The sequence below is a fragment of the Emydura macquarii genome, unplaced genomic scaffold (assembly GCF_026122565.2).
Source record: "Emydura macquarii macquarii isolate MOO-44397 ecotype Brisbane River unplaced genomic scaffold, CSIRO-AGI_Emac_v2 contig_1043, whole genome shotgun sequence".
Lineage (NCBI taxonomy): Eukaryota > Metazoa > Chordata > Testudines > Chelidae > Emydura > Emydura macquarii.
This window is the reverse complement of record NW_027131180.1, coordinates 19,613,489-19,633,115: the sequence shown is the minus strand read 5'-3', so window position 1 is coordinate 19,633,115 and position 19,627 is coordinate 19,613,489. Positions and strand designations below refer to the sequence as shown.

Sequence of the window (19,627 nt, the reverse complement as noted above, 5' to 3'; positions counted from 1 at the left end):
AATCAAGTGGAATTATAACAGGGCTAAATTTGGTCCTCTTTTTTTTGTTTTTGTTTTGTTTTTCAGGATTTCATCTATTTCTGCTTGCCTTATGGCCTTAATGGATGTCATAATTTATGTTTGTGACACTGTAATTGTTCTGGAAATAATTATGGGCCTGATCCTGCAGGCCTCATTTGATCAAAACTCCAATTTATATCAATGACAGTTTTGTCTGAATTAAAGAGTACAGAATCAGGCCAAAAGGCTTTAAGCAAAGCACTTAGCTATGTACTTAACTTTCTGCAGGTGAGTACCTTGGAAGTCAACGGGGCTATTCACCTGCTTACAGTCAAGCTCATGCCTCAAGTGCTTTGCTGGATTGAGGACAAATGAGGAACATGCAACAAGGACAAATGAACTTTTAATATTTTGTTTTCAGGCAATGAACAGAAATACACAATACTGTACAAATTGTGTTTGCAGTAAAGTAATCACACCCATCTCTAAGCGGAATCTTTCTCAAAGCTTTCCACAAGATGTCAGCAGGGTTTGAAACTGCTTTCAGTTTTGCTTAGTTTCAAAAATACTTGAATAAGTATTTTGCCTTTCAAAGAGAGGAGAGGAGGGTAGCAATTCTATAAAGAGTAGCTTGAAGTCCAAGCCGTTTCTTTTATTATGTACAATGATTTAATCAGTACACCAATGGTCCATGGAGACCTACAGAATCTGTAACACCAACCCTGGCAACCTCAAGTATTCCAAATTCCTATATCAAATATGCAGACACTTTATCTCACAAACCATAGCTTCCAAGTCAACCACACAAAGGAAACTAGTTATAAAAAGGAGACTGTATATATGTTTAGAGGTAGATTAGGTTAAGAGAACTATCCACAAGTGTAACTGATAAGCCATTATAAAATGTAGATTATTAATCACTTAATACCTTTTTCTTATAAAAAATAACTGTAATTGCACTGGCAGGCAAGGAGAACAAAATAACAGGGTCTTCTGTAGGATGTCGAATTAAAAGTCCAGTTGAAAATAGACATTTTTGCATTTTATATTTCTTCCATCACTGAAAAATGATAGGAAAAAAGAAATTCAAAATAAGCATGTTTATATCAACCACAAGGTGAGATTGGATTATTTTTTCATGTCATTCTGAGAAAGAAAAATAGACGCTCTTGCTTTCAGATATTTTTAAGCTGATGAGAAGCCTACAATCAATGGTAGTGTATTTATTTTTTAGCCCTCATTTTCTGTACACAGTGTTCTACATCCACTGCACACATCTTCAGGTTACAATTTGTACTGGAAGAAAAACTGCTTCCTAGTATCTGTTATCCCACTTGTCAGGAGGCCTTCTCTGCCTGAAGGAGCATTTTATCCTTCAGATACCAAAAAATATTTAGAGATTTATATGGGTAATGAGAACAGCCACAGTTAGATGGATAACATAAATAAACAAATTAGAAATATAATCCTTCATGCTTCAGAGTTTAAACCAACTACTAAATTATGGGAATTAGGAAGAAACTTTCTCTGCAGGCAGATTATTCTATACTAAAGCAGCTGATATTGGCCACTGTTGGAGACAGAATACTGGACTCTATGGACCACTGGTTTAATCCAGTACAGTTATTCCTAAAGTATAAATGTCACTGGGATAATTTATTCAAAATTCCAAGGAAAATGTTAAGCTGCCTCTTCCAGCCTTTGGAGAAGCCATTCAGCAAAGATATCAACTATGGTGAATAAATTAGTTCAGGCTTGCGGGCAAAAAGCTCATGAATCTACTGAGCTTTGCCATTTAGTTTGACAGCTCATCCCAGGCCATTCTGCTTTCTATATCATCGGGGGGAGAGTTATTATGAGATAATAGAAAGCTAAAATTCATGAGCGCAGCCATATATTACTTGTGCACAGGATCACAAGATATCACAATTGTGACATGGAGGCCTTTGATCCTGCAAGCACTCATATGCATGGTAAGAGCTTTAAATATACCAACTAACCCCAATAAAGTAAATTGGACTACTCCTATACTTAAAGTTAAGTGTAGTAAGTGTTTGCAGGATGGGGCCTTAGACATTTTAAAGAATGATGAATCAATGAGTTACACTGAAAGCCAGTCTCTCTGTGTGTATAAATTAATAACAATTTCTACTCAGTTATAAATTAGTACATGAATATTCTGAGCCAAATTCTCACCTGTGATGAATGTGTAAGGCTCCCATAGAAGTGACTAAAACCCATATGCATCTAGATCCTATTTGGACTATTTAGAAGGCTTTCAGTCTTTGGCCCAGATCCTCAGTTAGTGTAAATCAATATAGTCGATCAATGGAGTTACACTGATTTACACCAGCAGAGGTGCTGGCTCATTATTTTGAAAAGGCAAAAAAGTGAGAAATTATACAGTTGCTTTTTACATGTTAAGCCTATAGACAGAAATGTTTATTTCTGATCACTCTCTCAGTCAAATACCTGCTCTATTTACTTTACCCCTAGAACAAGAGTTGAATCTCCTGGGACTGGAAATTATCTTCATGTTAAATATACTTCTGTAGTTTAGAGTGTAATAATTTCTCCACAGTTAATTCACATTGTGCATGGACATAAATTAAATCCTGGCTTCAAAACTAAGGCCTTTCCAGCTGACTACGGCCAAAATCTTACAGGCCTTAATCAGGCAGAACTCCACTGTATGATTTGGCCAAAATGAGGTAGAAAAATCTGGATATTATTTCACTTAGGAGACCTTTGCTATCTCTACTGAAGCTTGAATTTAAGGTACTGCTGTGTAAAATGCAGCTAGTTGTTCTGAACACTGTGCTAGAAAGCAGTAATATAATAACATAATAGTTGCTAACATTGACCTAGCTGTAAATATACTAAAGAAAAATATAGTAATATAAATAACCAGAAAAACCCTATACTGTATTGTGCCTTCGGTTTTTAAGCAGAATTTCCCACTGACAGCAGGAGGATGTCCTGCTTAAAAGAAATGCCAATTCACCGTTGCTAAGTTAATACATAGCACTTTCTCTTAGCAGCAAAAATGCTGACTCTAGGAACCTCAAAATTTTCATACAGTGCCTGATCCTGTAAAGTGCTCTATGTCTCCTGCTAGATGCTGAGTGCCCATAAGTTGCCAGTGGAATCAACAAGAGCCCAGCTGTTGCACGGGGTACTTAGCATATGACATATATTGGCCCACAATGCAAAGTAGATTCAGATTTTGATCTCTGTAGATAGACTCTTGAAAGCATCCCTAATTACAAAGAATTAAGAACTGACTCATTTATAGATATATTCTTACACATGCTCACAATTCAATAGACATCAGGCAAGATTTTCATATTATAAAATTTTTTATCATAAAGAGCATCAAACACCTAACAAATTCAAACAACAAAACACAAGTTATTCAGAAATCAAACTTCAGCTTCAGTTATTTAGTGGCCTACCATTGCTGCTGTTCTATACCATTTACTATATCTCATCATAATTGGAAAAGTATAAAACTACATAATACCTCAAAGCGATTAAATATCTCAATCCCGTATCTGAAAAAAACACTGATGCAGAGTCCTTATTGTACATGTAGTTTTGCACTTCATATAAAACTGGTTTCATTATCACCAGACATTCAGCTACAGTTAGCTTTCTTCTGCAATTAATCATAGCTATTGCTATATCTGTAACTGCTATCTGTTGCAACATAATACAGAAAAAATTAGATAGATTTATTCAGCTCCGAACAAAGAAACCTGCAAAACTCAGCAAAACAGTCTTTTAAACAGCTGTTATAATAATGCTTGCTCATAAAAGTTAGTTATGAACCAATGACAGATTTTTATTGTCCAAAAAATAAAGATAAAAAACACACACCAAACAGAATGTCACCTCCATTAAAACAACATTTTAAAAAAATCCCAAATATCAGTATAGAATTTCCACAAAAACAAATCTGTAACATCTGCATGACACAAAACTAAGAACTGATGTCTCTTCATTTCCATTTGCAAATGTTTGTGTCCCTGTCAATATGGGAAGCATTTAAAAGTATCCAAAGGTTTAGCATTCTGAGGAACCCTTTTTTCTTTCTTTCAGTGAACAACCTATCCCCTTACGGCAGTCCAGATACACTTCCAAGTTGTCAGAAATGATACCTACAAGAAAATTTGAAGCTCTCATAAAAGGGCTTTGCATATGCAATCCACAGCACTGAACAGTGAATTTAAAAAACCCAATTTTTTCCCGAGTTTGAAGTTTTTAAGCCTTGCGGATGGTTGGAATAGGAAAAAGGAAATTTACTAGGCAGTACAAAGGAAATCTTGTTGTCCTCTATTGTGGCAGTGGGGGTGTTGCCCAATTCTAACTTATCTGTGTTGATAAAGGAAACCAAAGAACATATTATTGGAAAAAGTACTAATAAAAATGTACCCCTTTCTTACCTTAATAGTGCTTGCCATAATGTGAATAAGATTATTGATCGCTAATAATTGTTAATAATAATTATTGCTTCGCTCTGACCAGAAAGAAGTTTTGATGAGGTTGTTTAGAGCGGATGAGATTGTGCTAACTCTGGGAAATGAAGTCAGCCAATGGCAGGAAGAGATTTCTATTGGTCCTGGCTACTGCAGCTCGAAGAAACAGGATATTTGGGAGCGAAGAGATAAGAGGTCCTAAAAACAATGTTGTTTTTCTTGATGATATGCGACTACCAGATTTTTTTTTTTTAAACAAAAAAAGTCAATTGCCTATGACTGCTTAGGCAGGTGTGATCTGATGTGCAGTTAGTGTGACATGCCACTCTGAAGCAGGATGCAGATGTCAGATGAAATGGGCCAAATTTGACAGGGTTTCATAAAAGCTATACCCCGGGGATTTGCCGATTCGGGCCAATGTCAGACTTCATTTCAGCGGGTGCAACTCCATTGACATCAGTGAAGTCTAATCTATTTACACCATGTCTGAATTTGTGCATTAATCTCATGCCTAGTTACCTGAGGTACTGATAGTTTATATCCTGTCTGACCTATTGTATTATTTTTAGCTACAAAACAAAGGAATTGGGGCCCATAATTTATTCCCCCTCTCAAGTGAGTGTGCACATGATGCTGCTTTGTTATTAACTATTATTATTTATATTATCACAGTGTGTAGGAGCCCCAAGCATGGCCCAGAACCCCTTTGTGCTAGGTGCTGTACGAAGACCGAACAAATGACAATCCCTGCCCCTTGGTTGTTCATGAGTGTTGAATTGTTGGCAGTTTTATTTATTTATTTAGGATGGGCTTGGGAGGATGAAAAAGTTATACTTTACTGACAAAGTTAAAAAGCACACAGGCAGACAAAGTGTTGATGGCTCTTCAAGTCTCACAATATTTGATGTTCTTCTTAAAGCCCCAGCTCCTGGAGTCAAGACATGATGTGAAAATCTCAGCTTTCAAAAAACAAAACAAAACAAAACAAAAAATCCCAAAAAATATGCTTCTAGCCAGCCTTCATGGTTTAAGATTCAAGCTATAAAACATGACTCCTAAAGGCTCAAAAACCAGAAGGAAAAATAATAAGCACCCAATAATAATATTTCTTTTTAAACTCATGATTTTTAAGTTAATCTCATGGTATTTTGGAGTCCTGACTCATGCCTTCTGAATTCTTAGGATGACAATACTGAACTATGGAAGTGCCTTTTTTTTTTTTTTTTTTTTTTTTTAATGTAAAAGTTGAAATTTGTTTTGGGACTATCGTTTTGCCAGTTTCCCCTTTGTTAGTGACATTAAGGGTCACCGTGTAATTAGGAAACAGATTTCTCCTCTAACACAAGGGAAAATATGCTCTTCCCCGATGTTTTAGGCATTGTAGCAGATGCAGGGAAGCAGTAGAACTGGTGTGCAGGGAAAAATAGGATTCTCAGAGACGTGGCAGGGAGTCTCCATGAACCATGCACTGTGGAACACGGCTATGTTGGGTTGCCTGCATGTGTTGCAGGGGCAAGCTAGTGGCTCTGTGGCCACACTAATCCACAGTCATTACCTTTGTGGAAGGTGAGCAATGAGGCCCTGGGAGCTATTGTAGCCTCACTGTTCTGCCATGGGCTGGGGACAGGATTCCTTTTCCCCGGACACTTCAGCCCTCTCCAGGGCAGAGCCTGGTTTCCCAGGCTGAGTGGTGGAAGCAAGATTTGGCCCATATGACATACTTTAAAGGCCTGAATAGATTTCCCAAAGGGCTATTTTAAATCCAAAACAATAATTTGGTGAAACAAGAAACATTCCCACTATTAGAATATTAGCTGAGTGGTCCCAATCTTGCAGTGGGCAATTGGCATTTCAGGATCAGGGCCTCATAGGACAAAAAGAACTGTACATGGTCTTTTTGTCACCTGAGCACATAGTGCCTCACATAATGGGGCCCTGAGGTCTGCTTGGGGCCTCTAGATGCCTCCACAATTAACACACACACACACACACAAAATGGTGGCAGGAAATTAGATTAGAAGCTCTTTGGTGGCTGCACACTTTAACACCAGACAGTAGAAAACCAAATAGACAACGCCTATGAGCCCATCCTCTCTCACTGCCCACTACCCTCCCATCTATGAAACAAAGGGAACGTAAAGCTTCACTGTGTAACTGATGACATGTTCTTAGTATTATCCCTTTTGCAATTAGTAAACATTTTTCACAACACCATGCAACACTATACAAGTAAAAAATAGGACCCAATTCATGGTGCAGGATTTGTTCCAGGCCACACTGTGGGAAAATGGCTGGTGTTCAGGGGAGTAGGAGGAAGACTTGCCAGGGTGGCCCGGTGACCCGACTAATCCCTAGCTGCCTTAAGAGCCTGAGGGCTACCCTAACAAGAATTAGGGACTGAACAAGCCTTCATTACCCGCCCTGTCTGGTTTGGGCTCTGCACTGGCACAGGGATAAGTTCTGCCCATAACTTTAGTTCTGATTCCATCTTTCACTCTAAGGAACGCGTACAGAGCCCCATATTCCTTCCAGCATTCCCTACCCGCCTTTGATTACTCATTTGCAGACTTCTCTGCTGCTAGACACTATATTTTGCTTCAATGCGACCTGGTAGATGTGACAAAAAGAATGAGGGGATGACTTAATGTCAGTGCAAAGATGACCTACTGGTAACTTCAGAGTAGTTCAGAGTTAGCATTGTGACAAGAGAACGTACTGTCTGCTTATGGTAATTTATATGGCTGTCAAAGGATTAAAAAAGTTAATTGCAATTAATAGCAAGATTTTAAAAAGTCATGATTAAATGTAGTTTTAATCACACTGTTCAATAAGAATAGAATATCAATTTATTATAAATATTTTTATATGTATAAATATTTTTTCAAATATATTGAGTTCAATTATAACATGGAATACAAAGTGTACAGTGCTCATTTTATATTAATTACAAATATTTGCACTGTAAAAAGATAAACAAAAACATGGTATTTTTCAGTTTACTTCACAAGTAATGTAGAGCAATCTCTTTATCATGAAAGTGCAATTTACAAGTGTAGATTTTTTTTTTAATTTACATAACTGCAGTCAGAAACAAAACATTGTAAAACTTTAGAGCCTACAAGTTGAAGCATGAAGGGGCATACAAATGTTTAGCGTATCTTGCATATAAGTACCTTGCAACGCCAGCTACAACAGTGCCATGCAAACACTTGCTCTCACTTTCAGGTGACATTGTAAATAAGAAGTGGGCAGCATTTTCTTCCGTAAATGTAAACAAACTTGTTTGTCTAAGCGGTTGGCTGAACTAGAAGTAATACTGAGTGGACTTGTATGAGGTGAATTGAAAAATACTATTTCTTTTGTTTTTTTTGTTCTTTTTACAGTGCTATTAATCATGACTATTTTTGTTAATATGTTTTCACATCATTAACTGCAATTAATTGACAGCCCTAGTAATTTATGTATAGTCCAGTTGTACTGCATGGTATCTTTTTACAATCTGCGTCAATTTAATTTAATTTAATTATTTTGCCTGTGCAGAGAAGGTAAATAGTGGTTACTTTTCCATTTTCAGTATGAACAGTAAGAAAAGAAAGCAATTTACAGTAATTGTGTTTCAGTAGGATGTTGATTTCCTCTCTTTTCATCTCCAAACAATGAGCAAGACAGCCAAAAGATTAGAACCTTCTTATCGAGATTTTCAAAGCATTGTACAATATTTGAGCTGGGTTACTTCCATTCTAGTTAACTTCATAACTTAATTTATGTTTGTGCTTAAAAATATTATTCAGCTTGGAATAGCAGTTCCAGCTGTCCAACAGGTAGAGTCTGAAGAAGTTCCCACACAAGAATTTAAAAGCACACATCAGTGATAATCCCTCTCCAGCATCACCCTACATTCTTCATTCACACAAACCTTCTGTTGATTTCAGCAGGAGTTTTGTGTGCACAACAGATCAGAGATTAGATCCTACCAAGTTCTACTATATTGTAACATTTGTTATGGAATCCATCGTGAGCTCAGTATTTTGAAGATTTAAACCTTTGCCAAGGAATTTACAATCTGATTTACACGCTAGTAAGCACAGGCAAAGTCCTGAGCCTATGCAGAATCCTTTGACTTCATTAGCACTCCCCACTGGCAAAGGGATCTGCCTGAGTGGATCTGATTGCAGGGCCAGGTACTGGTATTGAACAAGAAGGAAAATGTTGGCCCATCAAGTCACAGCCGATACAAAACAAAAACAATTCAAACATTTTTATTGTTTTTCCTTTCTGCATTTTTGGAGATTAAATAGAAAGAAAATAAGTTTTGTTACATTATGGTTCAAAGATTTTAATAATGGCAGCTTATGTCAATGAATAAAATAAAGACATAAGAAAGTGCTAGATGGGAAAAGACTGAGAGGACCAGTAAACATTCCCACTTCAGATTTCTCTCTGAACCCTATCTCCCTGGTGAGTCTGGGAGTTCTTCTGTTGAAGTTTTCATTCACATTAAAATCTGCAGCTATAAACCACAGCACAGCAAAGCACTTAAGCATGTGCTTAAGTCTCTTGACCTCAACGGGATCTAAGCACATGCTTAAAGCTAAGGATGTAAATAAGTGCTTTTCTGAATAGAGATAGACATAAGCATCTGCTTAAATGCTCATCTGAGTCAGGATCACAGGGAGTGAGTAGTGCTTCAGTCTTTTCTAAACTTAAACTTCTTGTTTATTATAAGGGACTCAGAAACCTCACTTGACAAAGGCTCTGACCTTGCACGTTACTCCAGGCCCTGCAGGGATCTTACCACACAAAGTTACTTGCACGACTGGGGCCTAAATGGGGAAAAGAGATTTTCAAAAGAGAAAAATGTTTCTTATCCTACATGTCTCATAATATGGACTGCACATATTTTAAAAACACATCCAACCAGTCAAATAGAGTGTACAGTTAAAACATTCCTAAACTGACTGATTTTCAAGCTACAGGTATGATTGTTTCAGACTTTAGGTTTTATAAATCATGAATGTGGGAATTATGAATGTGGGAAATATACATTTTAACATGAAGTGACACATATGTTTTAAATAGATCTCCAATCTGTCTTATTAAGGCTGCTGTCAGGGAGGTTAACCAGGAATGTTGTCCTGGGCCCAGCCTGACTAGGAGGCTTGAGATGAGCTCTTTTTGCCCTCTTCAGGGAGGCAGTAATACCACAGCATTTCCCCTCAGGCTCATTAGTCAGCTGTTTAGAAGGGAGTGGGAATAATGCCCACATATACAGCACCATCTTTAACTGCTGCTGTTAATCTCTGGATATAGCTTGGAAATGCAAAACTGACATGTAACTTTTAGACGTCTCCAAACTCCATTGCCAACCCTAACTGGCCCCTGCAATGCAGGCCTGTCAGATCCCACTCTTACAGAAAATCTTGTCCCAGGCCCTGTAAGTCCTGGCTGTCACCCCATGTTTTATGAAATGCATTAGACTATAAATTCAGGTGATTTCCTATTTCATAACTATATTCATTGAGATGAAAATATTCCTAATCATGCATTCTTTGGATGTAAAATGAAAAGCTACATAAAATTTCCAAGCTGAATAATACTACTTAGGGTCTGATATCATGCTTTTTGCAGAGGCAAAATTTCCATTGACATCCTGGGACATTTTGCCTATGTAAATAGTACAGTTTCAGCTCCTTGAAGATTAATACTCGATCTGGTTGAAAAAACTTCTCTGGAACAGTTTTCCATCAGAAAATACAATTATGCTGAAATAGAAATGATTCGTGAAACCATGTCAATAGTACCAAAGTTTTGTTATGTAGGAAAAAAAGGGGGAAGAGGTGAGAGAAGGACGTTCTGTCAATGACAAAACTTCCTGTTTTGACATTTTCAGAATGAAATGTTTCAAAACAAACAAACAAAAAACTAACAACTTCTTGTTCAGAAATTTTTTTTAATTTTGTGTAATATATAAAAAAGTCAAACTTGAGATGAAACATTTCAATTGTCAAAACAAAGTATTTCAATTGATCCAAAATTAACTTTTTTCAGAAATTTCTTTCATGGAGAAACTTTGGGTTTCATTCCAAATCAGAACTAAAACAAAATTTTGAAATCTCAAAATCCTCCACTAAATGGAATTCCCATTCTCCACCCAACTCACATTAACATCTTTTGAGAAGGACAGGCATCTGCTCTGTGAATGATGCTTATTTAAGAATTCAGTCAGACAGCTATGACATAATTCATTATGAAAAATACAGACAGATTCCAGGTAATGATTCTGTATACTGGTGTATCAAAGGACTAGAGTTTGCACAAGGTGATACAAGATTTGCATGAATGCTGATTGGTCTAAGGTGGAGTTTAAGTGCTCAGAAATCTCCATACTGCAGTCAGATAACAGCACTGACCAAAGAGTCAATTTAAGGATTTCTTTATATTTTTTATATTATATATAAATAAAGGTTAGTCTCGATATGGATCGTTTTGAAGCATCAATAGTAGCAAAGTCTTTTCTATCCATTCAATCAATTGCACAGGGGCATGATGCTAAGTAAATTTTGGTTACTTCAAATTTTGTATTGAATTTCCAGTTAAATGAAAGGGTATTCGTGACTTCAATTTCATCCAAAATGTAAATATTGTAAAAACAAACTTTTATAAAACGTAAGACCAGCTGAAATTATTCCACAATTAAAAAAAAAAAAAAATCAATTTAAACAGTTGTTTTAAGACACACAATCATTCCTGTGCAGTGTCTGAAATCAAGTCTATCACAAAGGGCCTGAAATGACACCAATGAAGTTAAAAGGAACTTTGCCATTGACTTCAGTTGGCACTAGATAAGGATCCAAGAAATTAAGGCCCCAACCATGCAATTGATTAAATGCTGATTTATTATATGCCTGGGCAGAACTCCAGGGACTTCACTGAAGCTCTGTGTGGGCACAGCAGTCCCCCCACATGCTGTCAATTGTCTTGAAGTTAAACTCTATAACTCTATAAACAAACGTGACTGACCTCATTGATTTTCATTGTCCAAACTGTGGGAAATGCTAAAAGTAAACAAAGTGTATAAATAGTGGAAGGCAAGCTACATTTTTAAATTTTTTTCCTTTTCAATATTCTAAGGTGCTGTTGGTATCATAAATAAATAGATTTCTTTGCTTACAACATGTTTTTTTAAAGTTGGCAGTATGGCTTTAAATATAAATATTTTCAAATAATGCTCTCTGACAATACCTATGGATGATTTGGGTCAGTCTAAAAAGAGGAATAACTCAGTTTATGAAGACTGCAACTAGTAAAATCTCTTGGAATACAGCAAGCAAAATTATGTGGATGCAAAAAGCAAAGCATTTTTTCCACCAAAAGTAAGAGGTATTACATGCAAGAAATATATGTAAAGCAGAACTAGACTGCATACAAAATAAGTAGAAACACATAAGAACAGTTTTCATTGCATTATTTTTAGATGCAGATTTTCATAATTAGAAGGATTTTTTTGATCCAATATATCTGGTCATTTCATCACATTGAGCTACATGCATTAGTGCCACATACTCAAATAATTCTTTTTAAGATTTTTTGTTATTTAAAAAAGAACAGTATTTTGATTAAATGTAGCTCTGAGCTTTTCAGACAGTTTGGCCAAGCTAAACCCAGACAATGTGTGAGGGAAAAACGAATTCTTATCAAGTTTTCACCAAACTCTCCACCAGGACTTCCTTTCTCTAACTCACTGTTTTCCACTGACTCAGAAGAAAAATACTAGTAAATCTGTTCACAGGAGATGAAATTCATCCCCTCACGCAAATAAAGATCACATAAATGGGCTTTAAGCAGGGAATTAAGTGGGGGTTCATGGGAAAATAATCCACCCTCACAAACCAGGGCCAGACTGCAGGCAAGCCTTCCATGCTTGGTACTTCAGTCTATTGTCTTAAATGGTAGCTGCTGTCCCTCCATTACCCCTCCCCCCTGCGTGCGTGTGTTTTCAACCACTAAATCCATGCAACTTCCGATCCAGTATAGCACCATGCCTACATTTTCCGTAAAAAGCTTCATGTTTCTAAATTTACTTCATTATCAGATTTTAAACAGTACAGAGAGAAGGAACTCATCAGTCTCCTTTTGATATCTTCCCTCCAAACACAGATATTTTGTTTTTAATACCAAATAATATCCTTATAAAAGGGAACGTACAGTGTGGAATTGGGACTGCATGAAACGCGCGCCCTAAATAATGCACACTACTTGTATGTTTCAAATAGTTTGTTTCAAATACTCTGAACTGAATGTGAGCTAGATGTGAGTGCTGGCTTGTGTTTTTCTTTGTTACAGTAATTGTCACTAGATGGTGCTCAGTGCCCCTCTAAAAGAAATACTTTGGTTTGTCTCATCAGGCTATTTGCATTGTTTGCTACACCATTATAGGAAGTCTCTCCATCTAACATCAGGGATTACACAAAAAAGAATGTTCCACCAGAAACAGATTTCTTACTATCATATCAAAGTATTATATTCAAGCTTCTTGTTTCCTTTTGAAGCACCTGGCATTGGCCACTGTTGAAAGGATACTGGGCTAGATGGACCATTGGTCTGACCCAGTATGGCCGTTCTTATGTTTTTGCCTTCAATGTCAATCACAACTTAGCTTCCTTTCACCTTTCTGTCCTTGACTCCTTTCATGCCTTCTCGATACCATCTTCACTCAGCAGGCCAATTTGCTTAGCTGACTGTTCCCCTCACATCCTTCTCCTACGTCTATATGTCTTCTTTCATGCTAGCCCCATAGAAAGAACTGCCATCCTCACCTTATCTGCCATACCTCTACCCTCTCCTCCTCTGAATCCTTTCTTAAAATCCACTTTTTCAAGGAGGCTTCTCAGTTGTGGTTTCATATAAATATATAAAAACCCCTAGATATGAGAACCACACCCTTTCTTACTGTCTTCATCCTTATACTTACTCATTCTCAACTTACTTACAAGCCAGATCTCTTTCACTCATGAAAAATAACACGGCATTGGGAGTCCGGAGTATACCCCCAGCTCTGTGTACCTTGGCTACTTATACAGTGCCCATTATTGTTGTATCTGAGCATCTCACAATATTTTAGGTATTTATCATCACTATGCTCCTATCATACAGGGAATTTCTATTATCTCCATTTTATAGATGGAGAACTGAAACACAGAGAGACTAAGTGACTTGCCCAAGGTCAGAGGAGAGAACTGAAGAGGGGCTCTTCAAGTCAGCAACATAATCATTGGACCATCCTTATTCCCTTCCCAGTTCTGCCACAGACTTCCTCCTTTGTGATCCTGTAGAAGTCACTAAGGGTATGTCTACACTGCATTGTAAACACGTCTGTGGGTCCTGGTCTTGTGGTCTCAGTGTATGCAAGCCCGCATTTGAGCATCCACACTGCATTGTAAATCTAGATTTACAATTGCTGGACCCAGGGTCTCGCAGCCGCACTAATGCATCCATTTGCCCTATGCAGACTTCTGCCGTGGGTTTGTGGCTTCACCTGCATTCACACTGCAAAGTGACATGGCTTGGACTAAGTCACAGGGGAACTTGGGCTCTGATCCTCCCCTGTCACCCGCCTGCCCTAGCCCCTCCCCAGGAGGGGCTAGGATGCAGTTCCTGAGTGTTTGCTGACCTGAGTGTCAGACTGATTTGTATGTGGACAGAAGGGAGTTCCAGGCTCAAACCCAAGTCAGATCCCAGGCTTAGTTCACAGTGTAGACATACCTTTAACCTTCCTCTGACTCATCTTCTGCCTCAATTTCCCCATCTGTAAAATGATGACAATTATACCTCCCTATTTAAAAGGAGTGCTGTGAGGATTAATATTTATTAATTGCTTTTAGATCCTTGGTTCAAAGACATTATAGAAGTGAAAGCTATTAGTATTATGTTAAATGTTAATTTAATGCTGTTAGATGTGACAATCATACCACAGATCAAAAAAGCAAATTGTGTGTGTGTGTGTGTGTGTGTGTGGGGGGGGGGGGGGGGGGGGACCACCAGGAAGGTCAAAGGTAATGATTTTTGTCACTTTTTTCACAAATATTTTAAAAAATATTTAGGTTGGATATTTTTAATTCAAATATATAACACAGTTTGAATATTTTAACATTGAGCATTGCCCTTCAGGTCTTTTCATCCCTAAATAATAAGCCATTTCACACAGATAACATGGCTGGCATATTGGATTTCTATACCATATTAGTGAAGCTGTTCCAAGATTTTCATCAAGAAGGAACCCATTAAACTGTCTCACATATTGCTTTGGCTTTTATGGCACACTTTGTAGAACTGCATGAATCTTTTTTTTCCCCTCCCCAATCAGGAAATCCGTAGAAAATGCTTTCAACTGCTTTAAATGACCTTTCCCCTCTGGGCTTTTGCCTAATCTGTAAATTTGAATATGAGGTATGGCTGTACTTTTTTTTAGTAGCTAGCTCAGTTCCTTAAAGGATCAGACATGCATCTAAAATTGTGACTGTGTACATATTGTGCTTCTTTGTTAGTGACTGAGAACAAGAAACAGATGTGAAATATCTGTGTTTGGAACCTAGTGACCCAAAGAGACAGGGGCTAATCCAAATCATTCTTAATAACTTAAAACTGACACCCTTTGACCACCTAGACCTTTCTTTCTTCCTTCCTTCCTTTCTTTATTCAAATGCTAAGGGATATGCACAGCAAGCATTTTACATCTATTGCTATTAAATATGTACCCAGAGCTGGTCCGATTTAAACCAAAAGTAGGTGGATTCTTCAGGGGCATGAAAAAAGTATGCCAACCTCAGATGAGCCTGTTTCAATCCAGAAAACTATCTTCAAAGAGAGACAAGCTCTTCAGTTCTGAGAAAGAAACACAGAAATAGCAGAAGCCATAGGTACATGTAGACACTGTTGACCTCCCATTTTATGTCATGCATGCGGCTATATCATTTGATTAGATAAAACTTGTACATTCTTTCCTGACGTACAAAACACAGCTGTGGTAGCCTTCAGTGGTTGTGTGTGGGACTTGCAGCTAAAAAAAAAAAGGTGATGGGATGATACGTTTACTCAACTCCCTTAAAAGTGCACATTTTTTTCAGTCAAAACCATAATGTACAAATTTTAGCTCCATGGGGAGCTATTCATGTTCCTATATTTCCAAACACTAAACACATGTTTCATACAGTAAAAGTGGAACCCCTTCACGTATCTCACAACCACAAAATGAGTGCATTCCAATTAGGAACATATTTTCTTACTGTCTAAACTACAGTGCTACAATTAACTGGGGTGTTTTAAAGCATGGAAACAGGAAGACAGGACAGCCATTGCACAATTCTGTTGAGGCGATGTGATGAACAAAAAGTAAATTGAATCTCTGCACCCAGCCAATAAATGTGACAGTAGTTTAATTCTTCTAGGAAAGATGCCTCATGCCAGACTTGTGTGGCCCACAAAGAAAAAAAGGGATCAAAACAAATGGGGTACAAAGACAAATATGTTCAGCAGAAACTAAAATTCAGACTTTACATACAACATTGTCACAGAAAACCACATCAGATACACACATTCCCCATATTTCAATCTATTATTTTGAATTCCAACAGTCTCATTTCCAGGGTCAAGTGCTGCAAAATACTTCCACTGTAATAAGATAACCTTACAAGTCACAAAAAATAGACCATTTTATAACCTGGTACAAATGAGCAGAAATAGATAAATCCAACAGTCAGAAATGGATAGAGTTAAATGTATGATCTGAAGCCAAAGAAAATATCCCTAAATCCTTCTTCCAATATGAATGGTTCATCAGACTTGCTAAAACACGTATGCCAAATCACCTCATGGCCCACAATTTTCCCAACAACCAGAACTAAGAAAAAGATGCATCACATTTAGTTGGCATAAAATGGAGCTAACATAGAATTGTATAGTCTCTATCTTTTACGCACTCAGAATGGCGTTTATACTAACAGGGATTCAGTATTTTGGGTCTAATCCTGCAAAGTCCTGATAACCCTCAACTAATGGTACTCAGCACCTTGCAAGGTCTAGTCCATATCCCCATCTTCTCACAAGACTCTATACACCAAAAGTTTCAAACACCACCTGCTCAAAAGGCCTGCTCCTACTTCTTCTGATGTCAATAGCAAGTCTTCCATTGACTTCAACAGGTGCAGAATTAGGCTCCTTTCCACTAAAATGTAAGCTTTTCACTACTCCATAAAATAAATAAATTACATTTTTAATAATCTTTACATAAAGTATTACTTCACATCTCCAAAAAACTACTGAAAACACACCATGCTAGTAAGTATTCCAGTAAAGAACATGTAGCATTCTGTTCTGTGCGATATTGTATACTCATTCATGCCTTTACATTTTTAGGTAGAGATTCTGCTATTTGTTTGGTACAGCCTGCCCCCTTAATCAGCCCCAGTTACACTTATTGCTTTCTGGTATGGAGAGGCAATAGCTTCCACTTATACTTACAACCAGCCTCCATTATATAGTCCTATTTTAGTCTAGAAACTTGTGCTTGAAAATTTTGTTTGGCTTGTGAACTGCAAAACTTGCTCTGAGCAAGGAGAGACACATTAGCAAAATCAGGTCAATTTTTAATGACCTGATACCCCAAAAATGGTTTGGCCACTGTTCTTCAATCTTAGTGGGAAAATTTTCTTTAGAGTCCAAAGTAACTAAGATTTATGGTTTCCTTAACTATGAATATTTCATTGTTTTTATGTTCTTGGGTTTTGTAAATGACATGACAGGTAACTCAGTTGTTGTCATTTAGAAACTTTAACTGTTTTTTGGTTTTTTTTAACTTTCCTTTTTGGGTTTTGGAAATACTAAAGTTTTAGACTTGAATCTAGCAGAGACTTATACATGTGCTAAACTTTATACAATGTATTTCTGACACTACAACTCCATTGATTCACAGTGTGCAATGTTAAACATATGAATAAGTCTTTGCATATTAATAAGGCCTTAGCTGTTTAAAACAAGTTAGCGCCATATTTTCACCCAAACCATAATTGAGCTTCCATTCACGCAACCACAAATTGAGGTGCAAAGAACTGAAGACACTGTTTTGCACTCCCAATTTAAGTCATCTAAATATTGGATTTATAAGTGCAATCAGATCTCCAAGTGATCTAAACTGCTGGTGCAAAACTGACAGCAAGCTGCAGAAAATATGGACCTTCCTGGTTGATCTGGAAAGCAGTGATGTATTGTTCCAAAGTTAGAAAGATTAAGACAACACAGAGGAGAAACTTTTAAACAGTTTCCAAAATCATCTTTTTAAAAATTATAATCAGGGTAAAAAGAGTTAATTTTCCTAAATTTGCTAAATTTCTCCACAAGTAAATCATCATTTATTTGTATGTGAAGTTAGTGACAGGATTTGTTGAAAAACCACAAGAATCCTCTTCAAATCCAGTTTTGTATAGATAGGGTAGTGCTTTCTTTCTGAGTTGAGCTACTAGTAATAATCTCAGTACCTTACAAGATAATGACATCATCTTTTTCTTAGTAATCACCAGAAATGTGTTATGTATTTGAATTTGATTGGACTGATCTCAAATGCTTGCAGCTTCAGACAATTTATAAACAAAAAAAGCCAACACAAAAATAGCCAGACCTTAAAACAGCCGTAATAACATCCCACCTCAACCCCGCATATTCAAACTCAGATATCAGATGGTCTTTTACACATATTGAGCTGAAAGACAATTATCTACATATAATCAGTATTCAAAGAACATACAGTAATGTAACAGCTGTAGGCAGCTAAGGTACTTACTAATGCTATGTCAGGTTTATTCAGTCTCTCCTCTGGATCTTCTAAACCTAAGATAAAAATCAGTCATTGAGAAGATAGCTTTCTGATTCAATATGCTCATACTCGGTCCCATTGCTCTGACCTGTGCCAGGGCAAAGCTATAGGCACAATCTTGCAAATTCTTCTTCACATGGGTAGCCTTTATTAGACCTTAGCATAGCTACTTTCAAAAGTACAGGCTCTTGTGCAAGAAGAGTTTGCAGGATTGAGCAGCATATTTCTACTGGTTTTGTTTCTGTGGCATAGTGGAAGACAGAACTATTTCAATCAAACCATTTATCTGTCATTTACCTTGTGGAGAAGTTGGGAGAGAGATGATATTTTTCAGTTCTTTATAGGAAAACAAGCTGTCAGATTATTTGGAATTATCAAGTAGCGTACATAGATAGCCCATATAATACTATTATCCTCTGCCTCCATAGCTCTCACCCTGCCATAGCCAAAATGTGGGATGCAACAAATAATAAAAATGAGGGGCACAACAAAGTTATTCCGGCAGAAAAGTTAAAATGCTGCAGTGGTCCTTCCTTGACTCTTCCTGTAACCTCAGCTTCATCATGATCCTTTGTTTCTGATGTAAATGATTTTCAATACTAGAAGTGGAACGTAGGGAACTTTAGGACTGAAATGAATGACATATCTTAGAATGAGAGACACTTGAGAGGTATGTCTACCTCCTCCTCTATGTTCTTCCTATTGGTTTGTTACACTCCCTTGGAGCCTTCTCCTGCTCCCATTGAAGTCAATGGCAAAACTCTTATTAATGCCAATGGAGCTAGAACCGGCCTTTCTTGTTCCTAGTTTCAAATTAGGCCCTGATTCAGGAAAATATCCCTGTTCTGGAAGGCCACTTAGGTACATACTTAAGTGCTTTCCTGGATCAAAGCCTTAGACTGTAAACTTTACAGGGCAAGGGACCCCACTTTCCTACTACTGTACAGTGCCTAGCACAGTGGGGCCTGAATTGTGTCTGGGGAGCTTTGGGTGCTATTGCAATAAAAATAATAAAAAACAGTAATAATAATCAAAGCATTTCTCTAAAAAGCATATTTGTGCTGGCTTCATTCAAGTCAACCATTTGCAAATCACAGCTTTTTTCTATCAATATCAAAAGCATAATCCATGCTACGCAGTGCAAAGTTTGTCAGTTCTCTCCATGACAAAAGAATTTGGAATGTAGTATTTGACTTAGAACCACATAACGGCAGTGCCAAAAATCTTGCTAAATTGTTCTAATCAACTGTCAAGAAGTGGGGCTTTCAGGCTTGAACTTCTATTA

General features: G+C 37.3%; 1 protein-coding gene across 3 annotated transcripts in view; it reads right to left on the bottom strand.

The window, feature by feature from the left end:
* The window catches only part of ERG (ETS transcription factor ERG), a 187,453-nt gene that overhangs the window by 72,496 nt on the left and 95,330 nt on the right, over positions 1-19,627 (bottom strand). Inside the window, exon 1 of one of the 3 annotated variants that reach the window (XM_067545248.1) lies at positions 4,446-4,551. The exons of the other annotated variants lie outside the window; for them this stretch is intronic. Coding sequence (XP_067401349.1) covers positions 4,446-4,463 — 18 coding nt within the window. The 5' untranslated portion in view covers positions 4,464-4,551. Of the gene's footprint in view, positions 1-4,445; positions 4,552-19,627 lie in introns of those variants that run through there. 3 annotated transcript variants of the gene reach the window in all.